Source organism: Epinephelus fuscoguttatus, linkage group LG3 (assembly GCF_011397635.1).
Source record: "Epinephelus fuscoguttatus linkage group LG3, E.fuscoguttatus.final_Chr_v1".
Classification (NCBI taxonomy): Eukaryota; Metazoa; Chordata; class Actinopteri; order Perciformes; family Serranidae; genus Epinephelus; species Epinephelus fuscoguttatus.
Genome location: NC_064754.1, coordinates 19,208,317 through 19,233,457, shown reverse-complemented (window position 1 = coordinate 19,233,457; position 25,141 = coordinate 19,208,317). Strand labels below are relative to the sequence as shown.

At 39.2% G+C, this 25,141-nt stretch overlaps 2 protein-coding genes across 6 annotated transcripts; one reads left to right on the top strand and one right to left on the bottom strand.

The window, feature by feature from the left end:
- Positions 1-8,523: 8,523 nt before the first annotated feature.
- Positions 8,524-19,368, top strand: tacr3l (tachykinin receptor 3-like). Of its 2 annotated transcripts, none has more exons than XM_049571864.1 (5): positions 8,524-9,030; positions 10,983-11,171; positions 11,376-11,526; positions 16,123-16,319; positions 16,467-19,368. In XM_049571864.1, exons 1-5 carry the CDS (start codon positions 8,663-8,665, stop codon positions 16,732-16,734), a joined length of 1,173 nt encoding a protein of 390 aa, XP_049427821.1. In that variant the 5' UTR covers positions 8,524-8,662; the 3' UTR covers positions 16,735-19,368. The 2 variants fall into 2 exon arrangements, with proteins under 2 accessions (XP_049427821.1, XP_049427822.1); XM_049571865.1 differs by having other exon boundaries at positions 16,418-19,368.
- A 140-nt stretch (positions 19,369-19,508) lies between these two features.
- si:ch211-145b13.6 (ecto-ADP-ribosyltransferase 5) lies at positions 19,509-24,166 on the bottom strand. Of its 4 annotated transcripts, none has more exons than XM_049571869.1 (4): positions 24,015-24,166; positions 22,712-22,806; positions 21,900-22,606; positions 19,509-19,936 (listed from the first exon to the last, which is right to left on the bottom strand). In XM_049571869.1, exons 2-4 carry the CDS (start codon positions 22,769-22,771, stop codon positions 19,867-19,869), a joined length of 837 nt encoding a protein of 278 aa, XP_049427826.1. In that variant the 5' UTR covers positions 22,772-22,806; positions 24,015-24,166; the 3' UTR covers positions 19,509-19,866. The 4 variants fall into 4 exon arrangements, with proteins under 4 accessions (XP_049427826.1, XP_049427825.1, XP_049427824.1 ...); XM_049571868.1 differs by lacking the exon at positions 24,015-24,166 and adding an exon at positions 23,024-23,199 and having other exon boundaries at positions 22,712-22,835; XM_049571867.1 differs by lacking the exon at positions 24,015-24,166 and adding an exon at positions 23,024-23,199 and having other exon boundaries at positions 22,712-22,809.
- Between the last annotated feature and the right edge of the window lie 975 nt (positions 24,167-25,141).

Here is a 25,141-nt window from a genome sequence, read left to right as displayed (position 1 = left end):
CAGGAGCCGCTCTGAGTGCCCTGTGGGCTGGGTGTAACTTTAAGGTGCCATAACAGCAACAGCAACAAGACTACAGTACATGCCATGTTTAAGCATCTTCACTAGTGCTAAGCAGGAGCCACAGAGGTTCACAGCAGCTGAGGAGTGTTTCATAAGGGAACTTGATTTATTGAGAAGACCCTGTTTCGAATTAACCCTAACAGGCTGACAGTGGTGGAGGAAGCCCTCAAATTCTTTTCTTAAACACTAGGCTTTTAAAAAACAGCTGAAAAAAAAATGGATGCTGATAGTGAAACATTCTTTCTAGGACACGCCTATGTTTCTGGTCTGGTTTCTGGGTTTGGCTGTTTTTTGTTGTTTTTTATGCCTGTATAAGATTAATGTTTTATATCGTTTTTTAGGAAGTGTAAAAGTGGGATATTAGTAGCATACAGCCTAGACCTCAGGACCACAATGGAAATAAATCATGTGACTTTGTTGCAATATCTTGATTAATTTTAGTGCTGTATGCACATTTGTGTAATGTATTTTAATTTATCAAATAAAATCAACCAATCAATCAATTAAATAGAAATACTAATACCCAACACAGTTGCCAAATGAAATTGTTAATTTCGTACATTTTTACAGATATGTTGCATTTGTGCAGTATTTCTTTAGCTGATCCACTGAAACTTCAAATTGCTCAACAATGCTGTGATGAACCTGTGGTTAGGTTTAGGCACAGAAATCACACGGATATGTTTGGCAAAAGATCATGTCTTCAGAAAGATCTAAAATTAGAAACACCTATATCCATTGTTGAATTTAAGAACATCATAGAGGATGTGGTGACAGAGACATGTGCTTGTTTTTCTCGAGAGGCCACTATGTTTGACTAGTTGTTGTTTTATTGTGGATTTTTGTATTATATTTTGTATTTGTTGCATTTGAAATGTGTTTTGATTGGCTGTTGCCTTGGCCAAGTGTCTCTTGTAAAAGATATTTTGGTAACACTTTACTTGAAGGTATCTCCATAAGAGTGACATGACACTGTCATAACCATGACATTACACTGTCATGAACTTGTCATAACCATTATGTACATGTCATAAATGTTTATGACTGCTTGTTAAGTGTCATTCGGTTTTTGTAATGACAAGTTCACATTGTTTGGGTTGTCTTGATTATGACAACTTGACATTAATCAAAGAGACATTACCAGAAGTTGTCTTTGTCATGACAAGTTGACATTGAATTTGTTTGGGATGTCCTTATAATGACAACTTGACATTAATTAAAGTGACATTGCCAGAAGTTTTCTTTGTCATGACAAGTTGACATTAAATTTGTTTGGGATGTCCTTATAATGACAACTTGACATTAATTAAAGTGACATTACCAGAAGTTGTCTTTGTCATGACAAGTTGACATTGAATTTGTTTGGGATGTCCTTATAATGACAACTTGACATTAATCAAAGTGACATTACCAGAAGTTGTCTTTGTCATGACAAGTTGACATTGAATTTGTTTGGGATGTCCTTATAATGACAACTTGACATTAATCAAAGAGACATTACCAGAAGTTGTCTTTGTCATGACAAGTTGACATTGAATTTGTTTGGGATGTCCTTATAATGACAACTTGACATTAATCAAAGAGACATTACCAGAAGTTGTCTTTGTCATGACAAGTTGACATTGAATTTGTTTGGGATGTCCTTATTATGACAACTTGACATTAATTAAAGTGACATTGCCAGAAGTTTTCTTTGTCATGACAAGTTGACATTAAATTTGTTCGGGATGTCCTTATTATGACAACTTGACATTAATTAAAGTGACATTACCAGAAGTTGTCTTTGTCATGACAAGTTGACATTAAATTTGTTTGGGATGTCCTTATAATGACAACTTGACATTAACCAGGATGACATTACCAGAAGTTGTCTTTGTCATGACAAGTTGACATTAAATTTGTTTGGGATGTCCTTATAATGACAACTACTAAATCTACTATCTACTAAATGTTAAAATGTTGATTACCTCACATATTTCATGTCTCTCCCCTCCACATAACCCTTCCAGTCTCTTCCATTTCTCTCACTCTCTCCCTCTGAAGGGAAGTCCTAAGCTCCATTTAGACATGTAATCCTGTCGGATCAGTCACTTGATCATAAGCTGCTTCCTCTCACTCATTCACTCTCTCTCTATCAGTCTCTCATTCTCCTGTTCTTTCTGCCCGTTCAGTTAAATCCAGTGCATTTAATATCACTTCAATTTCAATTTTAGTTCAACCTAACAAGCTCTGACTGAATGAAAATCATGAAAAATATACTGCTAAATTTAACAATGAATTCCTGCTGGCAGAGCAGATTTCTGTCTTTGTTGAGCTCTTTTGACCTTTAACCTGTTGACATCTGACCTTTGACTCAGTATCATAATATCATATCTATGACAAAGCCGTACTGTTACAATTTAATTCAAAACACAGGCTACAATTTGTTAAAAAAATTTTTGGAGGACCAATTAACAGCATGTTTTAAAGTTTTGTGTTCACATACATGTATTTGTGATAGTCACAGTATACATAAAGCATGCACTCACATTTTGCTCTCATGTTTGCCACCTGAAAATGTCAAAAAAGCTCTCAAGCCCAACATTAAGGCCTAGTCCACACGAGCACGGGTATTTTTAAAACCGAACTTTTTTGGCCTCCAGTTTTGAAAAGCTCTGCGTCCATACGAGCAGTGTAATAAAAATACCTCCGTCCACATGACACCGCAAATTCCACTATCAAGCAATGTAATACACATGCCAAAGCAGTAGGTGGCAATATAACTGTAAGGCCATTGTAGCCAATCAGAAGGCAGTAAAAGGTCATTACCAGAAAAACAACAAGCGCGAAAAATCAATATGCTGCTAAATAGCAGCAGTATTTTGTTTAGGTCCATCCTCAAATTGTCTCTCGCACACACTGGATCAGGTAATAACACAGCTGTTTTCTGTTTACGTCGCACACTGTGACGTCATACAATGGAGACAAGACAAAATAACTGTGGTTTTCCTGTCCACACATGACTGCTGACACCAGACTTTTCCAAAAAGTTCACCCTGGACTGGTTACAAATAACTCTGGTTACAGGGGCCCAAAACTGCGGTTACGTGTGGATGAAAGGCCAAACCGTGAGCAAAGAGTCATGGTTTTATAAATACCCGCGTTGATGTGGACAGCCCCTAAGTGTGTAAGTGTTTTCCCCAGTGGATGAATGACAATTACTGCTCCCCAGTGGACAACATAACTAACTACATTTACTCAAGCACAAAGGTATTTGTCCTGTACTTGAGTATTTCCATTTTCTGCTACTTTATACTTCTACTTCACCACATTTCAGATGGTAATGTTGTACTTTTTTCTTCAATACGTTCATCTGACATGAATAATTACAAGTTACAGTTCAGATTAAGAGATAACATGCAAAAGCATATGGCTTATAAAGTACAATGCATAGTGAAAGATGAAACCATTAAACCTTTTAGCCTGTTACACCTCATAAATAGATTGCGTGTTACACTTTTTTGTATATTTTTATATTTGAATGCATGGGCGGATTATGAGACAATGGGCCCCTGGGTACAGACATGCAAAAGGGTCGTTTTGCATCTCTTTGTGGTAATTTTGTCTCTTTGTGGTCATGCTGTGTGTCTTTAGAGTTGTTTTGTGTCTCTTTGAGATAATTCTGTGTCTTTTTGGTTCGTATTCTGTCTCGTACTTGTTTTAATCCTTTTTGTAGTTATTTTGTTGGTCCTTGTGGTTGTTTTGTGTCTCTTTGTGGTCATTTTGTCTCTTTGTGGTCATATTGTGTCTCTTTTCGGGTCATTTTGTGTCATTTTTTTTATGTCCCTTTGTGGTTGTTTTGATCCTTTTTGTAGTTTTCTGCATCTCTCTGTAGTTGTTCTGTGTCTCTTTGAAGTCATTCTGTGTCTTTTGGGTTGTTTTCTGTCTCTTTGTAGTTGTTTTGATACTTTTTATCACTATTTTATGTCTCTTTGAGGTTGTTGTATTCTTGTAGATATTTTGTTGGTCCTTGTGGTTGTTTTCTGTCTCTCTGTGGTCATGTTGTGACTCTGTAGTTTTTTTGTACCTCTATTAGGTCATTTTAGTTATTTTGTGTCTCTTCATGGCTATCGTGATCCTTTTTGTAGTTATTTCGTGTGTCCTTTTGGTTGTTGTGTGTTTCTTTATGGTCACATTGTCTCTTTGTGGTCGTGTTGCATCTCCTTGTAATTGTTTTGTGTCTCTTTTTGGGTCATTTTATGTCTTTGAGTCATTTGATGTCTCTGTGATTGTTTGATCCTACTTACTTATTTTGTTGGTCCTTGTGGTTGTTTTCTGTCTCTTTGTGGTCATGTTGTGTCTCTTCGTAGTTTTTTTGTGTGTCTCTTATAGGTCATTTTCTGTCTCTTTGTAGTTGTTTTGATCCTTTTTTTAGTTATTTTGTGTCTCTTTGTGGCTATTGTGATCCCCTTTGTAGACAATCCGTGTGTCCTTGCGGTTGCTTTGTGTCTCTTCATGGTCACTTTGTCTCTTTATGGTCATGTTGTGTTTCTTTGAGGTTGTTTTGTGTCTCTTTGAAGTCCTTTGGGGTCATTTTCTGTCTCTTTGTAGTTGTTTTAATCCTTTGTGTTTTTTGGGGTTTTTTGTTTTCTTTTTGTAGTTATTTTGTTGGTCCTTGTGGTTGTTTTGTGTCTCTTTATTGTCACGTTGTTTGTCTTCGTGGTCATGTCGCATCTCTTTGTAATTGTTTTGTGTCTCTTTTAGGTCACTTTGTCTCTTTGTGGTCATGTTGTGTTTCTTTGAAGTTGTTTTATGTCTTTTTGAAGTCCTTTGGGGTCATTTTATGTCTTTATGTAGTTGTTTTGATCGGTTTTCTAGTCATTTTGTGTCTCTTTGCAGTTCCTTTGCATCTCTACGTGGTCTCTCTGTGTGTCTTCCTGGTTGCTACGTGCTAATTTGAGTGACATTTTGCAGGTGAAGGTCACGGGGTTCCCTGGGCTTGTGCCTGAAAGGCCCATTCATAATTCTATCCATGCTTGTATGCCTCACAGTACTCCATTCAGTACTTAATGAACTACAATTCCCAAGAGGTGGGTGGTTGTGCACAAGTGTGTTGCATACTGCCTGATTAGAATTATGCGAATTGTTGCTGATTCATGTATGCACTGATGGCAGTCTGATAGACTGAAAACTCAAAGTAAAGTGAAATGCTGCAAGGATATTAGTGTGCAGGAATCATGCCTATCACATGTCAATAAATTGTTAGCAGTTCCACAGTTTTGTTGCACTTCTACTTTTATAAATTATCTGAGTACGACTTCCACCACTCTCACAAGCTGTCTATGAGTTGGACATTTTAGGATTTTCTACTTTACACAGCAGCGTGCCATAAGTAGTTGCATGCCAGTTTGTGCTGTATCTCACAGGGAAAAAAGGTTTTGACATGCAACAATAGACTGCATGCCTGTAGTGTTCTCAGTTAAACAGCATGGGGGCCCTAGGGAGTGTTTTTTTTTCCTAGTTCATTCACAACTACTGTACATTTCCCTGAACAAATATAATGCTGCTGGGTCACAGGACAGAATCTGAATAGTCACATCTCGTGTCTCATCTAAGGAACAGTATAGCCTCTCCTCCGACATGCAAGCAGCCAACCTTGACGACTGCCAGAGGTGTATGTGTTGCTATAGAAGCACTGAAAGGACTGATTGAATGTCGTCCACATTTATACACAGCTGGTGATGTCTTTAAATACATGAAACATCTTTCCAAGTTTGCTTTTCTCCACAGGATTGTGTTGACTGTATCTAACTCTTCACGTCAGTCAGTTTCACTGTAATTTGCTTTACACGAATCAGACTTCATCCCGTTACGTACAGATCAGACACCAGACAAAGAGCTGCTCTCATCCTCCCTGCTGGTCCCTCCCTAGTGATTAAATGATGCTTGAATTATTCATATGAAACAGAGGAAAAAGAATTTTTGATGCAGCTAATGATATTATCAAGCGTTACCTAATAGCTTGCGACCTTTTTAGTATGGGGGAACAGGGCGTGTGTGGGAGAGGTTTGAACAGTGACATTTGAGACAGGGAGTGGCCCAAAAGAGGTGGCCTCTGGGTAATGAGGTCTTGCTGAGAGGAAACAGACTGTCTGACCTTCTTGTGGTCTGTTTTTTTTTTTTTTCAAGTGTGCAAATCTTTGTATGTGTTTGTGTGCACTGAAGAGACTGAGCCATGAACTCAGAATCAATCAGTCTATTTCCATGTCCTATTTTTTGTGGGGGATGCCGAACTATTAAAGCCAGACCAGACAATGTAGACATGAAACAGCACATTACACAGTACAACTCATAAAAACAGGCACAGCAGGTGAACTTTAATCCAATTGGCAGTTGAACCCAGCAGCAGAAACAGATGCTAACTGGATATTTTCTCTGAGAGGAAGGAGATACCTTCACTGCCCTTTAGTTTAGTTTACAACACAGTGTAACCACTATTTTGACAAATTAATTTTAATTTTGGTCCTCTTTAATTTGCAGTCAAAAACAATCTGGATGTTCTGGATAAAATATGTGGATGATTTTGGAGATGAAACAAAGAGATGTCTTTGAATTGAATGTTCTTTGCCTAAACCAGGAGAGTCATATCATTACAAGCCATTTCCTTATGTCTGTCACTTAATGGCCTTTACACTGATCTGTTTTGAGCTTATGGTTACATAATAGAGACCAACCTACATAAAATTCTGGAGCTTTTTTTTTTCTGATGGCACGGCTATGAAGGATTAACCATATACTCACAGTCATCCAAGGCTTCACACAGCTCTAATGCATGACCCTTTGGAATGAAACGGTTTGGACATTTACCAGAGTTTTGAACTCGGGCTGTAAGAAATGACTACAGCATGAACCTGTTGATCAGATTTGTATCAGCGTCAGAGGAGGTTGAATGCACTTAATGTAACTTGTTTGGATAAAAATGGCAATTTCTGCTGGGAAGCCTTGGGTCCTGGCCAGTGGCGTGCATAGACTTTTTGAAGGGCAGGGGCAAAAAGAAAAAAAAAGGGCACTTTAGCGCACGTTTTGGCTCCCAGGATGGCACTTTAGCGCACGTTTTTCAACAACTGGGCCACGCAGGGGGGGGCGACGTGCTCCACCTACCCGAACACCGCTGCAGACAACGGCACTTATCGATGGCAGTGGCCCCCCAGCAGGACAGCTCACCTTGTCACATCACAAAAACTGCTCAGACATGACCCGTAGAGTGGGACAAAGAGCTCAAGGCATCGACCTGGCCTCCAAATACCCCAGATCCCAACCTGATCGAAAATTTCAGGGACGTGCTGGTACCCCAGAGGCACCCTCGATCCACATTGGGTGCTCCTTGGACCGGACTTGGCTCTGACATGTCCAGACATGGACACAGGACCTCTGGAGGGTGTCTGGCACCAGGATGTTAGCTTCAGATCTTTTGAGTCCTGTATGATGTGAGGTGCTGCACCAGCATGTCCCACAGATGTTTGAGCAGATTGGGATCTGGGGAATTTGCAGGCCAGGTTAATGCCTTGAGCTCTTTGTCACGTTTTGTGGTGTGGCATGGTGCATTGTCCTGCTGGGGGGCCACTGCTACTGAGGGGTGCCGTTGCCATAATGGTGGGTACCCGGTCTGCACTGGTGTTTCAGTGGGTGGAGCGTGTCAGGTGGCAACCACAGGAATGTCAATGTCAATGTTGTTCACTTCAACTGTCAGTGGTTTTGATGTCTTGGCTGATCTGTGTATAGTCTCACAAAGAAACAAACAAGCAAATACAGACCAAAGTGAATAAAAGAAAAGACGTATAAAAATTGGTAGGATAAAATCAATAATTCAGATGATTAAGCTGATAGTGCCAGTACTAAAAAACAACCACTGAAGCAATTTTTTCCCAATTTCATGTTATGTAGTGCTACTTTATGATTATTTGTAGCAACAAATTTTTCCATAAGATACTGACATTTACCAGAGTTTTGAAGTTGAAGTCCTGACTTGAAGACTAGCAGTAGAGTCTCATGAGCTGTAAGAAATGACTACAGCACAATCCTGCTGATAAGATTTGTATCAGCATCAGGGTGGAGGAGGTTGAATTAACTTGTTATGACTTGTTTGGATAAAATTGGTCATGTGAATTGGTGAAATGTAGTTAATTACATTTACTTAAGCACTGTATTCAAATACAAATGTGAGGTACTTGCACTTTTCTTGGGTACTGTCTTCACATGGCACCTTGTACTTTTTACTTTACTACAATTTTTTTGACAGATTCTGTTATTTTACAAATTATTTTTTATATATAGTTCAACTATGTTGTTTTATAATAGCCTGCATGTCATGCTCATATCAGTTTGACATCCTTTGATAGATTTATCTGATTAGGGATTGTGCCAGGCTATAAGACTCAATCTACCCACCACAGCATCTCTGAGTGATAACAGACTGTCTGCATCAGCACCACTCTCTCTCTGTCTCCGTCTCTCTGGTCACATGTTAACCAGGCGCGTATGTTGCGCATCAGAGGTGCCACAGTGACTTATGTCGCCTGCCAGCAGCCCGGCTAAAGCAGATCGGACTGAGGACACTTGAGGAATGGCCTCTGGACGGGATGAATCCAACATAACCAGGAATCTGACCAACCAGTTCGTGCAGCCGGCGTGGCGCGTGGCGCTGTGGTCGGTGGCGTACAGCACGGTGCTGGCGGTGGCGGTGTTCGGAAACTTGATTGTGATGTGGATTATTCTGGCGCACAAGCGGATGAGAACCGTCACCAACTATTTCCTGCTGAACTTGGCTTTTGCTGATGTGTCGATGGCTGCGTTCAACACGCTCGTCAACTTCATCTACGCGACGCACGGAGAGTGGTACTTTGGAGAGGTGTACTGCAGGTTTCACAACTTCTTCCCGGTCACCGCTGTGTTCGCCAGCATCTACTCCATGACCGCGATAGCCCTCGACAGGTATGAGGAAGATGATACCATACATTAAGTGTCATCATTGAACATTTGAGTTATGCAGTGATATATGTAATGATCAGAAAAGTAAACGAAATGTCTTTTCAACACAAGGAAACCATGCCATCGTCGTTTTCATGGACTCAATGCTGCACAGACGCCATGAAAATTAAATTATTTGTCTTTTTTCCAACAATTTTTTTTTCGGTTCTTATTTATAATAGAGATTTAAAAATATGGAGAAGCAATAATATGATATTATTTATTCAGTATGTTACACTTCAGGCCCTGGCTACAATCTTTTGGCAATCACTTTTTCAACAGTTGGATTTTAAAAGTATTTGTTTACATAATGAACATCCAGTTATCTGTACTCAGAAGTCAAACATGATCTGAAAAATCTACTGAGAAGTCTGGAAGTAGTACAGAAAGTATGGAAATTTGAAATGGAAAATGTGTAGAAACCCTATCTAAGGTATTTTACAATTTACGTTTCACAGTAATTTGGTTAATGAATGCATTAACTTGAGTCAGTTTACCTATGTAAGAGTTGCCTACATTAAAAGTCTTGATTATTTAAAGGTCCAGTGTGTAAAATGTAGGGGGATATATCGGCAGAAATTAAATATAATATAAGACTTATGTTTTCTTTAGTGTATAACCACCTGAAAATAAGAACTGTGTTTTTGTTACCTTGTCATGTTGCACCACCATGTTTCTACAGTAGCCCAGAATGGACAAACTAAACACTGCCTCCAGATTCAGCCATTCACACTTTCGCCAACCTGGTCTCACTCTGAAGTTGTCAAAATCCGGTGCTTGGTCAGTGACTTGCCGCGTCAGACACTGGCGAAAAATCCATCCGTTAACGTTGGCATGATACATGGCTGGTCACTGTTATAGTTTAACAGAGCGGGACGGTGTTTCCTGGGGGACACGCTGCAGGACAAGAGTGAAAGTTAAAGCAGCAAATGTGGGGTGTGTAGGAGGGAAGAAATTCTACATGGGAGAAGTTTTAGCTGGTTGCAAAATGCATTCCTCACCACTAGGTGCCACTAAATTCCCCTATATCTTACACACTGAAGCTTTCAGCTATCTTTAAAATTAAGAGTGCTACAGTGCTGCATATACAGTACATGTGATGACCCTAATTATTTCAGAAAGTTTTAGTTTTTTCTGTGTTTTAATGTTCAGTTGTAACAATAGAAAACCAAATGCAAATGCATAGCTTTAGAATACAATCATTTGTGATTGTAAGAAGGTTGACTTTAACTACAACTTTCATGTATTTCAGAGCATATATGTCTGAGATGGTTGAATTTGTGATGACCAATAGTATCATTCATCACTAATACCTTACCTGATTGCATGTTCATTTACACTCTATATAGTTACACCTTTTCTCTTAAGTTGTGTCAACAGGTGTATTTGCAGATTATATATGGATATACATTATGTTTCACTGCAAATGTAAAAGATTATTTTTAACAGTTTTCATGAAAGGAGAGCAAAATGGCGGATTACTGGCAGCTATGATTATACCTTTACACTCACCTGGTTTCCACCAAGACACTTTTGACTTGTCTGGTAAGGACAGCTCATACACTACTGTGAGTGAGTATTTCAGTGTTATAAAACATGCAGGGAGGTGAAGGACTTTGTTGGAAAGAATATCAACATTATAAGCCTTTATTTGACAAGGAAAAGTTTGCAAAAATGTTACAGAAAAGACAAACTTCAGCAGACTGGATGTAACAAATTTATACTAAATAAAATGTTTGATGATCTTGTCTTCAGACAAATATTCATCAGAGCAGCATAGTGAATAAATCAACCTTTTTTGCATAATGCTAGCTGTGTTCAGGTTTGCATGATGTGCTGAAACTGTTATGTTTTGCATGTTTGAAATCTTAAATAAAGTTATAGCCCAGGCTAATGTTGTGACCTCTGACCTGTAGGTACATGGCCATCATCCACCCCCTGAAGCCTCGTCTGTCGGCGAAGGCCACTATGGGAGTTATCGTCTGTATATGGAGTCTAGCTGTAGTTCTGGCTTTCCCTCTCTGCTACTACTCCACCACCCGCGCTCTGCCCCGGAGGACCCTGTGCTACGTGGCCTGGCCCCGAATGGCTGGTGACCCCCTCATGTGAGAACACTGATGAACCCCTTTCCTTTAGCTTATGTCAGGCTTCATCATCATGGCAAAGCTTGGCTGTAATCTAGTCTCTTATATGTGTATTTCTCAGTGTGTCATCTGGTTGTGTCTGTCTTTAACTCCAGATAGGTCATTGTTCATCATTGTCCCACCAATTAAAATATATGCTGGTGATGAGTTTCTCCACTTTCACAGGTATCATATCATAGTTACAGTTCTGGTCTACGTGCTGCCCCTAGTGGTGATGGGCATCACTTACACCATCGTGGGCATCACTCTGTGGGGAGGAGAGATCCCAGGAGACTCATCTGATAACTATCATGGACAGCTCAGGGCTAAAAGGAAGGTAAACTCACATTTATTTAATGCATTAACATTTTTTTATTTGCACTATGTTTGTGTGTCTTTGGAGGGGAAGCAAACAGGTGTGTTTATGTACATTAGGTTTTGCCTCATTAAGCCCAGGTCAGACTAATGATTTGCGACAAGACGAAATGTTGCAGAACAGCGCATCACCAGTAGCTGCCTGTTTCAACTCGTCTTGATGAGAATCATTGGTCTAAACTGGGGTTTAAATGTAAAGTTAAGAGCGTTCTTTAACGGTTTTCATGAGTGGACAACAAAATGATGTGTAACTGGCAGCTATGATTATACATTTCTACTCAACTAGTAGTCTACCAAGACAGTTTTAACTTGTCTAAGGACAGCTGATAGGCTGCTGTGAGAACATGTTACAGAAAAGAGACAGGCTAAATGTTATAAGGGCTTAATGACAAAAAAATGTTTTAAAGATTGGCTCCCTTATTGTAGAAAATAAAGACAACAAAGAAATGACAACCTTAACCCTAACCAAAAAACAAAAAGAAAGACTTTTATGTGTTTTTGTTTTTTATTATTGCATTACAGTCCCCCAGGAGGAAGGACACAGGTTTCCAACAGCATTAACAATCCACATGTTTAAAAGTCCTCTGCTGATTGGGTAGGAAGTGAAACAGAGGCACCAAAACAAATGTAATCAGGTCTGCAGTGAGACAGAACACTGTGAACCAGTTACAGCTTTGATCAGTTATATGTAACATGTAAAGCTGTTGTGACTGCAATGCAGGTATTAAAGGCATTCACTTAATCATCTTTTTCATCTTCTTTTTTTTGCACATTTATTATCTAATTCAATCAAAAGTATCATATAACCATGGACGAACAAACATAATGCGTTGCATAACAAATGTAGCTTCACATCAGCCTGTTATGTTTAACCAGACACTGACATGCTAGTTGGAAAACTCTAGAAGGTAAAGACAGGACAGTCAGGGAAATCTCAAGTAGTTTTTCACCGTACCACCACTGCACATGCGGCCAAACAAAAATCATTTGTATATGAATTACTCGCCCCATGTCACATTGAATGGATGAGGAAAACTTTAATTTTCTTGCATGCCACGTTGGTGAACGAAGAATCCAAAAACTGAGAAAGCTGGCGAGGAGCGTTACAGTTATGGGAAAATCAAGACACATATTGGACCATAAATCACTATATAGTCTACTGCTCACTCGTTTTGCCATAGCTTAATCACGGTGTGGAGGTCTGGGGTAACACCTGTAAAAACAATTTATATAGCTACATTACATTTATTACAAAAAAAGCCATTAGGACTGTACCTAATGTTGGATATAGGGAGCACAGGAACTAGGGTTGGGACTCGTTAGGATTTTAACGATTCCGATTCCTTACCGATTCCTCTTACCGATTCCTACATTATATTCATTATACTTGCTATACTTAAACAAGTATTTAATAAACGCAAATGCAATCATACAAATACAAAAACTTTATTCTAACTGTTGCACAGTACAATTAGATGAAAATACACATTTGTGTGTGGTGTGTATTTCAGATTTAGAGCTTGTATTATCTCCCTGAGAATATATAACAACAAAAAGTGATTCTCTGATTTCTACAGTAACACTATTACCTCAAATTAACCACAGCAATGTAACAAAAAAATACTTATATGCATTCATGCTTGGGCACTGTTATTTACGTGACAACACCTGAACAGAACACACACACACACACGCACACACTGGCTGTTTGTTTCTACCGCTCCCCTCAGCTGAGCACCGACGGCACACGCCCGGGTTGTTAAATAGCCTGTAACCATGACAACTGTGTGACACAAACACAGTGCTTTAGTGATTAGATAATGTCAGGCTCGGTCGGGTTTGGACAGAAATATGCGGCCCATGCCGCGCTCTAATGGAAATGCATGTGACGTGGGTTTTTTTTGTTTTGTCTTGGTTTTTTTTTTAACAATCTAGGAACCATTTGCAGGAACCGTTACGCCAAATGTGATGGAACCGGTTCCGGAACCAGAACTTTGGACTCGGTTCCAAAAAGGAACTGGATCTGGATCCCAACCCTAACAGGAACACATCGTTTTTAAAGTCACATACATTGAAATTTATGGAACGTAAAACAGTACAAATAATGTACAAAGCAAGAAATAATCTACTTCAAAAAAATGTTTTGTGACAGGGAGGGGGATATTATTCAAGAGGATGTCGAGCATGGCTGTTGATGTTTTGTTTTTATTCTTCTACAAATTGCAGTAAAAGGCCGACTACATGTAACAACAGCAAAACTATATCAAAATATATCAATCCATTTGCAAACTCTCACACAACTGTAGTATGCAGTATAATCCAACTCTCATTTATCTATTCGTACGCTCAGTACTTTCCAAACACATTCATTCCTGCTAAAACCTCACTATTTATAACACTCCCACATGTGAAATTCTTTGCGATTGAACTCTGATCGTGCATTCCATTGAGTAGAGCTCAAACACACATGCTTGCAGGCTACTCCTCCGGATGAGAGACTTTTTATGCAGAAGTAGTAAGATTTTAGTGAAAATTCATGTTTGGTAAATACTGAGCATACAACTGTTTAAATGAGACTTGGATTATACTGCACAAGTTCTATAAAAGTTTGCAAATGGATGTTTCAATAGTTTTGTTGTTCTTAAACATGGCCTCCTTTTACTCCAAGTCAGTAAGAGTTTTCTCAGTTTCTTAGTTTTCTCAGTCTTCACATTTGTGCGTTAAGTATAAAGACCTCTGCAAACATGAGTTGCAGAGGCACTTGTTCCACTGTAGTTAGACATCATCAGCCAGACTGTGCAGTGTGATTTGCCGCAGCGACTGTGAGGGTTGGTTTAAAGAGGGATTAAGGTCATCACAACTGTCATGACGTGCATCTATCAAGACAGCCCCCGGGATTAACACTAAAGAGTACAATTTATTGATAAACGGTTAACATGACAGATTATTCAAAGAGACGGACAAAGGTTAAGCTGCGGAAGTATCCGGTGATTAAGGGTGATTGGGATTTTTTTAAATGTTTTTTTTTTTTGTTTAGCATATATTGCAACTTTTTTTTTTTTTTGAAAATGGCCAAATTGCACTCATTAATTTCATTTTAATTAAACTCAATTTATTCTGCAAAACTAGTTTAATGAAGTGAGCATCAATGTAAACTAAAAAACAAAAGCTTGAAAATAGGCGTAGCTACACCACAAACGCACACGCATTCAGTATACAGAAATAGAGGCAGCAACAGGTGCAGCTTTGCCATTGACAGGCCTTCCTTTATAGGAAAAGAAATCATCAGAGGCTCTGATTGCTGGCAAAATTGAACCTTGAGAGATGAAAGAGATTTATAAATGTCAGGACAATGTCACACTTGATTCAAAGGCCCACATTGACAAGATGCCATTTGGGCCGGAGATTTGACAAAGGCGCTTTCATCTCCATCCAGCAGATGAGCCTTCGCTGATGATATAATAGCCTCCTACTCCTTTTAATGCCCCACAGCTCTGCATTGTGCTGCAATGCACTGATGAGTTCTATGCTGCTCTCTCATCCGTCTTACCTGGAACCTGCTGGTTCTGATGTGTCATTCCTGTCCTTTCCGTCTCTTCGTATGGCAGCCATCTTTGGCTCTTTGAATGGAAACTTCATTTTGATCAGAATGAAGGAAAACAATATACGCCCTACTTCAGAGATAATATGCCGCCATGGCTTCAAACACGGTTTGCCTTCTTAATTTGATGTTTCTATAGTTGAAGAGCATGGACATGTTGGTTTTCTGTCAATGTGGAAAAAAGCTGAATTATTCGAAGTTCCACTAAACCAAATGTTTATGTTAGCAATGTATCAAATTAATATGTATGTGAAAAGCATGTATCCCTTGTAGTGACAAACCCGTAGAGAATTACCTCAGCTCTGCAGTTCTTCCCAGCCCTAAGTAGTCTTACTATCTTTCATTGTTGTGGTTCTACAGCCTGCAAATTTGATGTTCAGATTATGTCCACACTAAGCCTCTTTTCCTCTCTGTTACAACCCCCTTTTTAGATAACAAAAGCCTTTTTCCTTACAAAAATTGAGCTTTCCCAGAACGGCCTGTAGAATATATAAATCTTAAAATGCTTGCTTCCTGTTATAGTGTATATGGGGTATGCCATGTTTTCATGTTGTGATCTCCTACTACTAGGGATGAGCAGATTGATCCTGTGGGAGGGATGTCTTGATATTGACAAACTTCTCATTTGGTATTGATTCCTTTAAAAAAGTATCGATAATATAATTGTACAAATACAACTCATCAGTATGATCAGTATCGGTATTGTTAAAATTGTGACAAAAGATATTGGCATCATATTAGGTTTAAAAAGTCTAATAACGCCTATTCCTACTACATTCTTTGTTTTTATTATTGTTATCTTAGGTATGACATCCGTATTGGTTACAGTGTTGCACTTTGTTATGGTCAACAGTACACCTGTGCTTGATAGCAGCACTGTTGCAGTTTGTATGCTGAGGAAAGGTTTCTAATACAATGGCTGTCGTGCTAATATTATTAGTATTGTTCCTCTTGCAGGTGGTGAAGATGATGATCATCGTGGTGGTGACCTTTGCCCTCTGCTGGCTCCCCTATCATGTCTACTTCATTGTGACAGGTCTAAATAAGCGTCTGAGCAGATGGAAGTACATCCAGCAGGTCTACCTGTCAGTGCTGTGGCTGGCAATGAGCTCCACCATGTACAACCCCATCATCTACTGCTGCCTCAACAGCAGGTGGGTACAAATAAGTTTTCCCTACATCCCTAAAACACACATGTACTGTATGTGTACACAGCAGCATGATTACATGTCAGGGGTTTATTTGGGCGCAGGTTCCGGGCCGGCTTTAAGCGGGCTTTCCGCTGGTGTCCCTTTGTCCAGGTGTCAAGCTACGATGAGATGGAGCTCCGAAACACAAGACATAGACCGGGTCACCAGAGCAGCATGTGCACTCTCTCTCGGGTCGACACCAGCATCCTCAGCAAGGACAAGAGCATTTGTTCTCGTGGACGTAGGTCAAGACTTAACTCTGAGCTCAATAATAAAGACAGTTAGTTGTCTTGACTGGACGCAGTCCAGCTCTAGGATTATTTTAACAGATTATATTGAGCTGAGAAATGCTGATTGGACTGTTGATAGTGTTAATTAACTCTGATGGGTGTGGTAAATGTTTTGAAGTCTGGGCATAGTGTCTCTGATGATGTGACACAGCTTACGGAGGCAGTTCAGGTACTTTAAACCAACAAACAGACATGACACACATAGTTTTAGATACAGTGTGACTTACACTTTCCAAGGACATTATTATCTCACATGTTCATCACGAATAATGTTCATAAACCCTTGTTAACCCTTAAATATCATAGAAATAAGATGTTATTTATAACTGCAGAACTTGCCTGGGAATCATCAAGTTTTTGAGTTTTATTCAATACTAGTCCATACCCGGGGATGTGTTATGTATAGAGGAATAAGAAATCAAAAACAGTGTATTAGAGGAAATGAAAAATCAGAGCACTGTAAATGCACTGTGTAATAAATGTTACTGTAAGACAAACAATGCACACTGTATTTAGAAACATGCTTTATGGCAAAATACATGGAGCACAGTTTTGGCTGACGGCATGGAGGCACGCGCCTGCGCGGGGCCGTGCACGGGCACACAGGTACACACATACACATGCAACACCGAGAAAGAATGAAAGAAATAGTGCAAAGTGCACAGCGCAATGTTTAGTTTGTAATATTTGTAGGCTAATGCCAGTAAAGTGAATATACGTAATGGCTGGCTCGCGCACACAGACACAGACGCGCGTTCGTTCAGTAAAATAATTACCTTAGTCTTCAGCAAGTGTTGGTGCTTGAAATTGCATGTCCCAGCCATAAACTGTGGTCCGAGTGCAGGTGTTTTCCAAGTGGTTTCGATCCATAAGTGTTGGAGATAAAGGCTTCCCAGCCAAACTGTGGTCCCAGTGCAGGTGTTTTCCAAGTGATCTCCGTGCATGCGTAGCTTGCGCTGCTAATGGTGCTCACAGTATGAATGGGTAGTGGGAAAAAATCGTGAATATAAACAGTAGAAATGTGGGAAAAATGCAAAAATGGCATCGTGGCTGTCTGCACATGACCGAGATGAAAGCTTATGTGCAAGTTCAGAGAAATAGGTCAAAGCAGTGAGGAGGAAAACGGATGATGACAGACGGACGGACGGAGGGACAGAGGTTTCTCCATTTAATAGTAGGAGGACAAAAGTACTCCAGTTATAGTTGTCTTTACATCCATGGGTACACTGCAAACTGTAACTGTTTATCTCTATATCAGCATAATTTCAATGGTGCCAATTTGCCAAAATGTTAAAACAAATCTATTGGTAAAATATCCCACTGAGCTCAAATTCATCCAGCTGTCATACATCTTTTTATACTTATTATTATTTTTTAGATATCGCCAAATACTTTGTCAGCATCACAAACAACTTTGAGCTGCTTTGAAAATTTTATTATCACATTGGTTTAATGTTACACTAAGTGTGATGTGATCATAGACTGTATAAAATAAGGATGTGATGTAATATGGTGGTATACACATTTGATTAAATGCTCTATTCATGGTGTATTTAATGCCATCAGACCACCACTCAGTGGATTTCAGCAGCTGCAGCATCAGTATTAATGCTGCTCTTCCAACATTAAATCTATTATAGTGACTCTCCGAAATTAAGCAACCCTTGATTCACAAGTGCTTGCTGCTGTCATTTTTGTTAGTTGGAGAAAGCATGTGCCATTTTAAAATGAACTTGTTTGGGACTGTTGTTAGTTACTATTATTTAATTTTGTTTTATGTTTGTTTGTTTGCATATAAGTGTTGTATGTGTTATAATATTATGATGTTTTGATGCAGACACAAACACATAAACTCAAATTATATAGCCATTACAGTGAATTTGTGTTTTATTGTTTTGTTATGATGTAGATTAAGTTTGAAAATGTAAAGCCAGTTCAGTTAAGTTCACTGAACTTGAGATAACAAGTTTAGTAGAGTTAAGATTTTACGTTCAATCGATACTTGTATGGTTACACTTATATATACCATTTACAGAGTTAGGAGTCCGTTCTTCAGTCTACACTAGAATCTTTACGTCTCTGTAGCTGCGGCTGCTCTTATTGAAGCCACTTTGCCCAGAGTATCAGCATGACACCTGCTCCACCTGCTCCATCTGTCAATGTCTATCTTGGGCACTAGAGTAAGGACTGAATTTAATACCCACCTTCATCATGGTTTTCATTGTTTGCGTAAACAACCATGACTTCATTTAACATGTATTAAAGACAAACATGTTTTCATCATGTCTCTTTCCTTCAAACCTTTAAAAAGAGGCATCTCCTAAGAGTTTTAACTCTGAAACAATGTATGTTGGGATGTCTGCTAAAAACTTATGTATTTGCTACTGTTGAAACAATAGGTGATAGCATTAAATCTCCGTATCAGGTTTTACAGTCTATTAGGTGTATTAGTGACTATGGAAAAGTGGCATTAATCTCATGTACCTTAACTCAGCAACTCAACCAAATTGCATGTGCAGTTTCAGTGTAGTGTCGGTCTATTGATGTGCTGAAAAGCATGTCTTATAAATTATAAATTACCACTGTAATATAGAATGTGTCAACAGCATTTTACAACCATTGTTTAAAGATCTGCTGAGCAGGGTTTATCTAAATCTTTGGACTTGTGTCCTCCTCAGGTAGTTGTCTGGACTGCAGACATATTTATCTCTAAAGAAATTAACTTGCAGTGAAAGTTAAGAAAAAAGCTGTTATATATTTATGGTGGGATCCAGCCTGTATTTGATGACTTTGTAAAGTGCTTCAATTGTCATGAAAATTTGCTCACAGCTCAGTCCTGGAACACAAATGAGGTAAGACAAGGCATGATCAACCAGTTTATTTGTTTATGTAAAGCTCAACTCCCATATTTAAAAGCTGACTAAAAAGCTGAAGCTGCATGCCACCTTTGTTGCACTTCCCCTTATCTTACTGATATAAGTATAATTCTGCTGATAGGCAGGAAGCAATTGTTGTTGCAGTAATTACAAAAAAAAAGCAATATGATGATGATGATGATTTTTGCAGCGGACCTACAAAAGCCTGTCACACCTTAATTGCAGACATCACAGCAAATCAATTTGTACATGACCATAAATTTGTACAAACAAAGCAGAGTTTTTTGTTGCAACAACTCTCAGTGCAGTTGGAGCTGCTCATTATTTCTCACATGTTCTCAGCAGTCAAAGAAAAAAAAGAGATGAAGCCACAAGCACCAACACCAGCCACTGGGTGGAGACATAAGCCCGGGACCTAAAGAAGAGAGAGCGAGACAAAAAGAGAGATAAATATCTTACAGTTAGAGAAATTATACTATGGTCTATGGTCAGGTTTGTCTCTTTCAATGAGATATACAATTTCCATCCATTTGAGTCAAGTAGTTTTTAAATCAAATAAAACTAAGATCAATAGAGTATGGCGACATTTCTAACCATAGCTCACAGAATTGACTTTAATGAAGCAAACCGCCCGCAGCAAACCGACCCACAGCAGAAGGGCGAGGCGCGCCACTAGGGTGCACGGACGACAAGCCCCACCCACGAGGACGAGGAGACCCCGCCCCCCCCCAGGCACACAGGGCGAGCAGTCCAGACGCATCCGCTCCCAGGGGAAACCGCCCGGCCCCGCGATGCCCCACAGAGCTAGGGAGCAGGCCCAGATTCAAAGGGAAGAAGGTGCACCTGACACATGCTTAAGACCTTGAATTCTGATGAACCGCTGTGGTATATTGTGGTGAGAGAGATAGAGGGATTAGGGGTTACATCATTAACAGAAACCCGTTACATACTACACAACAGTCTTTCTTGAGTTGTAATATTTATATGTACAGGTGGCATATGCTCACAGGCTGAGTGGCACTATACAGACACGTTTAGTGAGTGAATAAATGGTGACCATTTTTCTGTAAAGTATGTTAATTGGTTTCTGTGGCCAGCAGATATTTTCTCCAGTGAAATATGTTCTGCAAGGAGATTCAGCCAGTGGTTGATGTTGAGGGTCTGTTTATCTTTCCAATTGACTAGGATTGTTTTCTTGGCGATGGCGAGAGCTACAAGAAGAGAGTTGCAGAGGCTGTTTGGGAGGTAGATTGTCATCAGGTCACCAATTAAGCACAGGTTGGGAGATAATGGGATCCTGCAGTCCAAAATGGAGGAGAGTTTTTGAGTGACTGTTGACCAGAAGTGCTGGACAGGTGAACATAACCAGAGTGCATGAAAGTAGGTGTCTGCAGTGTTCTGAGTACACTGAGTGCATGTGTCAGATTGACTAAAGCCCATTCTATTCATCTTTTGTTGGGTGATGTGTGTTCTGTGGAGTACTTTAAATTGGATAAGTTGCATATTAGTGTGTCTTGTCATCTTAAATGTATTTTTGCATATCTGAGTCCAGAAGTCAGGGTCCGGTGATACACCCAGCTCCTTTTCCCATTTTAAAATTGGTAAATGTATAGAACTGGACTCTGACAGTAATTTATAAATCTTAGAAGGGTTCTTCTTATTTCTCGGAGAAAGCTTTGTAATATGTTTGGCAAATTCTGGTGGCTGCAAAGTGTCCTGAGGCGCTAACCCTAACCCGTAATGGCAGTTCTTAAACTCTGTGTATTTCAGATATACAGAATTATGGATTTACTTATATTACATTTCTGATTTTTGATTGAATCAACAGTAATTACACAAACTTTATTAAAGTAAGCTGAATGGAAATTTTATATGTAAATTAAATGAATAAACCTGACAGAATAGACCTAATAACCTGCTAACTATGGCAGCCATCTCAAAAATGTAAATGGCCATATCTAGAGCCAGCGTTGTGTTTGTCCTTTCTGGGCTAATGTAGAAACATGGAGGCGCAACATGGTGATCTCCATATGTGAGGACCCACTTCCTATGTAGATTTAAATGGCTCATTCTAAGGTCACGAAAACACAACAATTCGTATTTATGGGTGATTATACGCTCAAAAAACATACTGATTATATTAAATTCCATTTCCTACACACTGGACCTTTAAGAAACTTTTACATTAAGTCAGGTAAAACCGTGTGATCTTTGTATCTATTTAAAATATCTGATGCCAAACAATTCTTCACTAGTTATTAATGATTATAAAACATTCAAAGATCACACTCACTTTTTAGATAGAGGAATCACAAGTTAATATATCATTTAATAATCATAGAGTTAAGTAGTTTGTTTTGATCAAGAAAATGTCTTACCGTGAAGAAATGTAACAGTTGTGCGTGCTGTTCTGTGCTGAGTTGTTCAGAACGATCACAGTGTATTGAGAGTCATTAATGTTGTCATACAGTTTAGCTACTTTCTGCACAGTGAACACCTCAGCTGGAGATATGAGTGCCATGTCCTGGTCTTCACTGCAAATGTCCGCTCCCAGGTGGACAAAGAAGCAAGTAGTGATATTAAAGATGACTTGCCCGTCCCAATCTTCCAGTTCCTTTAGCGTAGTATAGCTTGAATGGACTTTAATGAATCTTCCAAATCTCACCTTTGAGCCCTCTTGTGCTGTGTAACCTTCGTGAATAAAATACAGAGTCTCGCATTTCTTTGGCTTCAGCAGCGACATTGAGTCCATGAGCAGGAAGTGAAGGGACTTGAAATGGAAATGGTTTTCATAGGTGCTTGCATTTCCGCCCATTGTCTCTACGGCAGCATCAAAGATCTTTATCAAACCCGCATCTGCATTGGCATATGTCAGAAGTGCTGCAGTATGGTCTTTTGTTCCTCCAGGGATCAGCTTTGGACAGTGGTTATTTGCACTCCATGCTTGATGGAATCCCGCACTGGCGTTCAGCTCTTGTCCTAACAGGCCTGAATTGATAAACTTCTCCATGGCCTCTTGACGGCATCCATTGTACAGGTCATCCACAGCATCTGGGGCCATGTCCAGCAGTTTTAAATTTGTCACCTTTAATTAGATTGAAGTTTCAAGACAAGAGAATATCACTTTTTTTTTTTCCAAAAATAACAACACAACACGTTTTAAGCAGCCATCTGTAAGAGAAATACTCACCTTGTGGAAAAGACCAGTGACAACGATTGCAGCAATGAGCAGTTTTCCTCCGTCCCACATTTTAATAGGCTCTTCTTATCTTCTATCTGCACAGTCTGCTGAAACAAAAAATCCAAGAGAAGAACTGCAAGACCAAACGTGAATAAAAAGTTGTACACAGGCCAGCAATGGGATGATGTAGTGTGTTGCTCCAAGACTTTGTTTAGACAAGCCCTTAGTTGTCTTATATGAGAGCACAGCACCCACACTCCCATCCGTTAAACATAAATGATTAAACACTGAAATGAAAAGCAAATGTCGAAAGGCACATACCAGCAGGGAAAAGTAAGTTTCTTGGGAGCAAAAATCAAGTCTGTGTACATCAAATGGCAGGACAGTGATAATTTTCTGCAGAACACTGTCAGCGGGAAGTAAGAGCTTATCACACCAAGCAACGCCCTTTTCTTTCCTGTGGAAGGAAACAGTGTGCCATTGGGAGCCTTGAGGTCGAGGTATTTGTTCCACTAGAGCTACTGAGTTACTGTAGTAAGCTCTTGCTGATGCGTCAGAGATGTTTTTTGTAGCCTACACGGTCCAGCCCAGTGATAAATTGTCTTTATAACCCAGTTTATCCTAAATACTTTCTTCTTTATCCTTTCTTCCTTTCTGTTTCTTTCTTCCTCTCCATATTCTGGATGATTTTCTTAGCTCTTAGATAGATTTGCGTTTATTCATTAAACACTCACATGCTCATATTGAAACATGCTTACTATAATAATGCATACTTCCCATTAAAAGAACCCTGTCTAATATTTTTGCAGTGTAAGTGATGGAGGACAAAGTCCATGTTTCTCACTTTGTCCGACGACGTGCATCTGAAGTTAATATGAGGCTTCAGCAGTCTGGCTTCAACAAATCAAGTGTCTTCCAAAGTTACATGAAATTAAATGCACCAAAATCTACAGAGGTCTCACCCAGTGCACACTTACTGTTGAGGAATGAGGAAACTGAAGAGAAACTTTTATGAAACACATTGAATTTTTTTGCTTTGTGAGAAATGTGATAATCCACCACAGCTTAACTTTTATTTCTTTTAGTTTAATAGTCACTTTGTTGCTGCTTGCTTCTATAATAATACTTTCATATCAGACCTATTGCATTTGGATTGAAAGGAATGCACCAAATACTCTTTAGTGTAAAAGTGGTGCAGAACATTTTAATCAATCTGTAAAAAGCAGTAAAACAAGTCCTTAAGAATCCTCTGATGCCCACTCCATATTCCTCTGTTGAGTGATATACCACATCCTACAGCATAAATACTTACCTGATGACTAAATACTGTTAATGTTGTTTTTGTTGGTGCTCCATAGGGATTACGCTAGTGAACAGCAACTTCCTCGTCTTCCTCCTCTCACTTCCTTTCTTTCTTGCTGGTAAAACAGACTGCTGAATTTAAGCTTCGCAAAGCACCTACTCAACCACAACGCTTTTTTTTTAAATTCTAACCGTTGAGTTTTAGTATGAGGAGCAGAAGGGGAAGTGATAGTTTGGCCACAGCCCATCCTCTTGACCAGGGTCAGTGCAGGATGAACATTTTTAGTTGTTAATTACTTGTCAGAGCTCTGGCAGAAGGGGTGTGATGCCCTGTGAGAACTTGCCATGGGAGGCCGTTATTGCTGACATGCAGAGACAAACCACAAACTCCAGCTGTAATTGTGCAATAAAACTTATCTTGAACTTGCATTTCATTTGTGTGTCATAAAATTGCTTAATATGGTGATGAAGCAGCACAAAAATCAGATAATGGAGTGCAAGTATGGGTGTTGTCTCTGTACAACATCTCAACAGCGTAGCTAAACAGTAGGCCTATATGCACAACATTTAACACACGCAACAGCATTATGCAAAACTTCAACAATTCATCCAACCCACAGAACTGCGCACAACTTTCAAAAAGTGCCAACAACAATTTTTACCATTATAATTATCACCTTCACATGAAGCCAAACAAAGTAACAATTTTTAGGAAGTTGTTTTCTGACAGTCTGTTGGCACATTTAATGTGGTAACACTAAGAAATATTCCATCTTTAAATCAAAAACCCTACAGTGTGCCTTGGATTGTTTTTGATGGAGACTTGCATTTTAGATTTCTTAACTGAGAGTATACTTTACTCATGCAGTGAGTCCCTCACAAGATGGAATAAACACAGTAAACCCGATGTATCCAAAGAGCGCACATGTGACTACACTCTAAAAACGTTTTACTTTATTTATTTTTTTGCATTAAAAGATTATATTTGTTGTATGAGTGTGTTTTAGTCAGTTGACAACTTACTTTAAGATGGTCAAAATCAAAAACATTTTTGACTAGCATGAAATTCTAATAAATAAGTTAGAATATCTTAAATAAAATAATTTGTCTACAAAATATCACAACTTTTGCATAAAT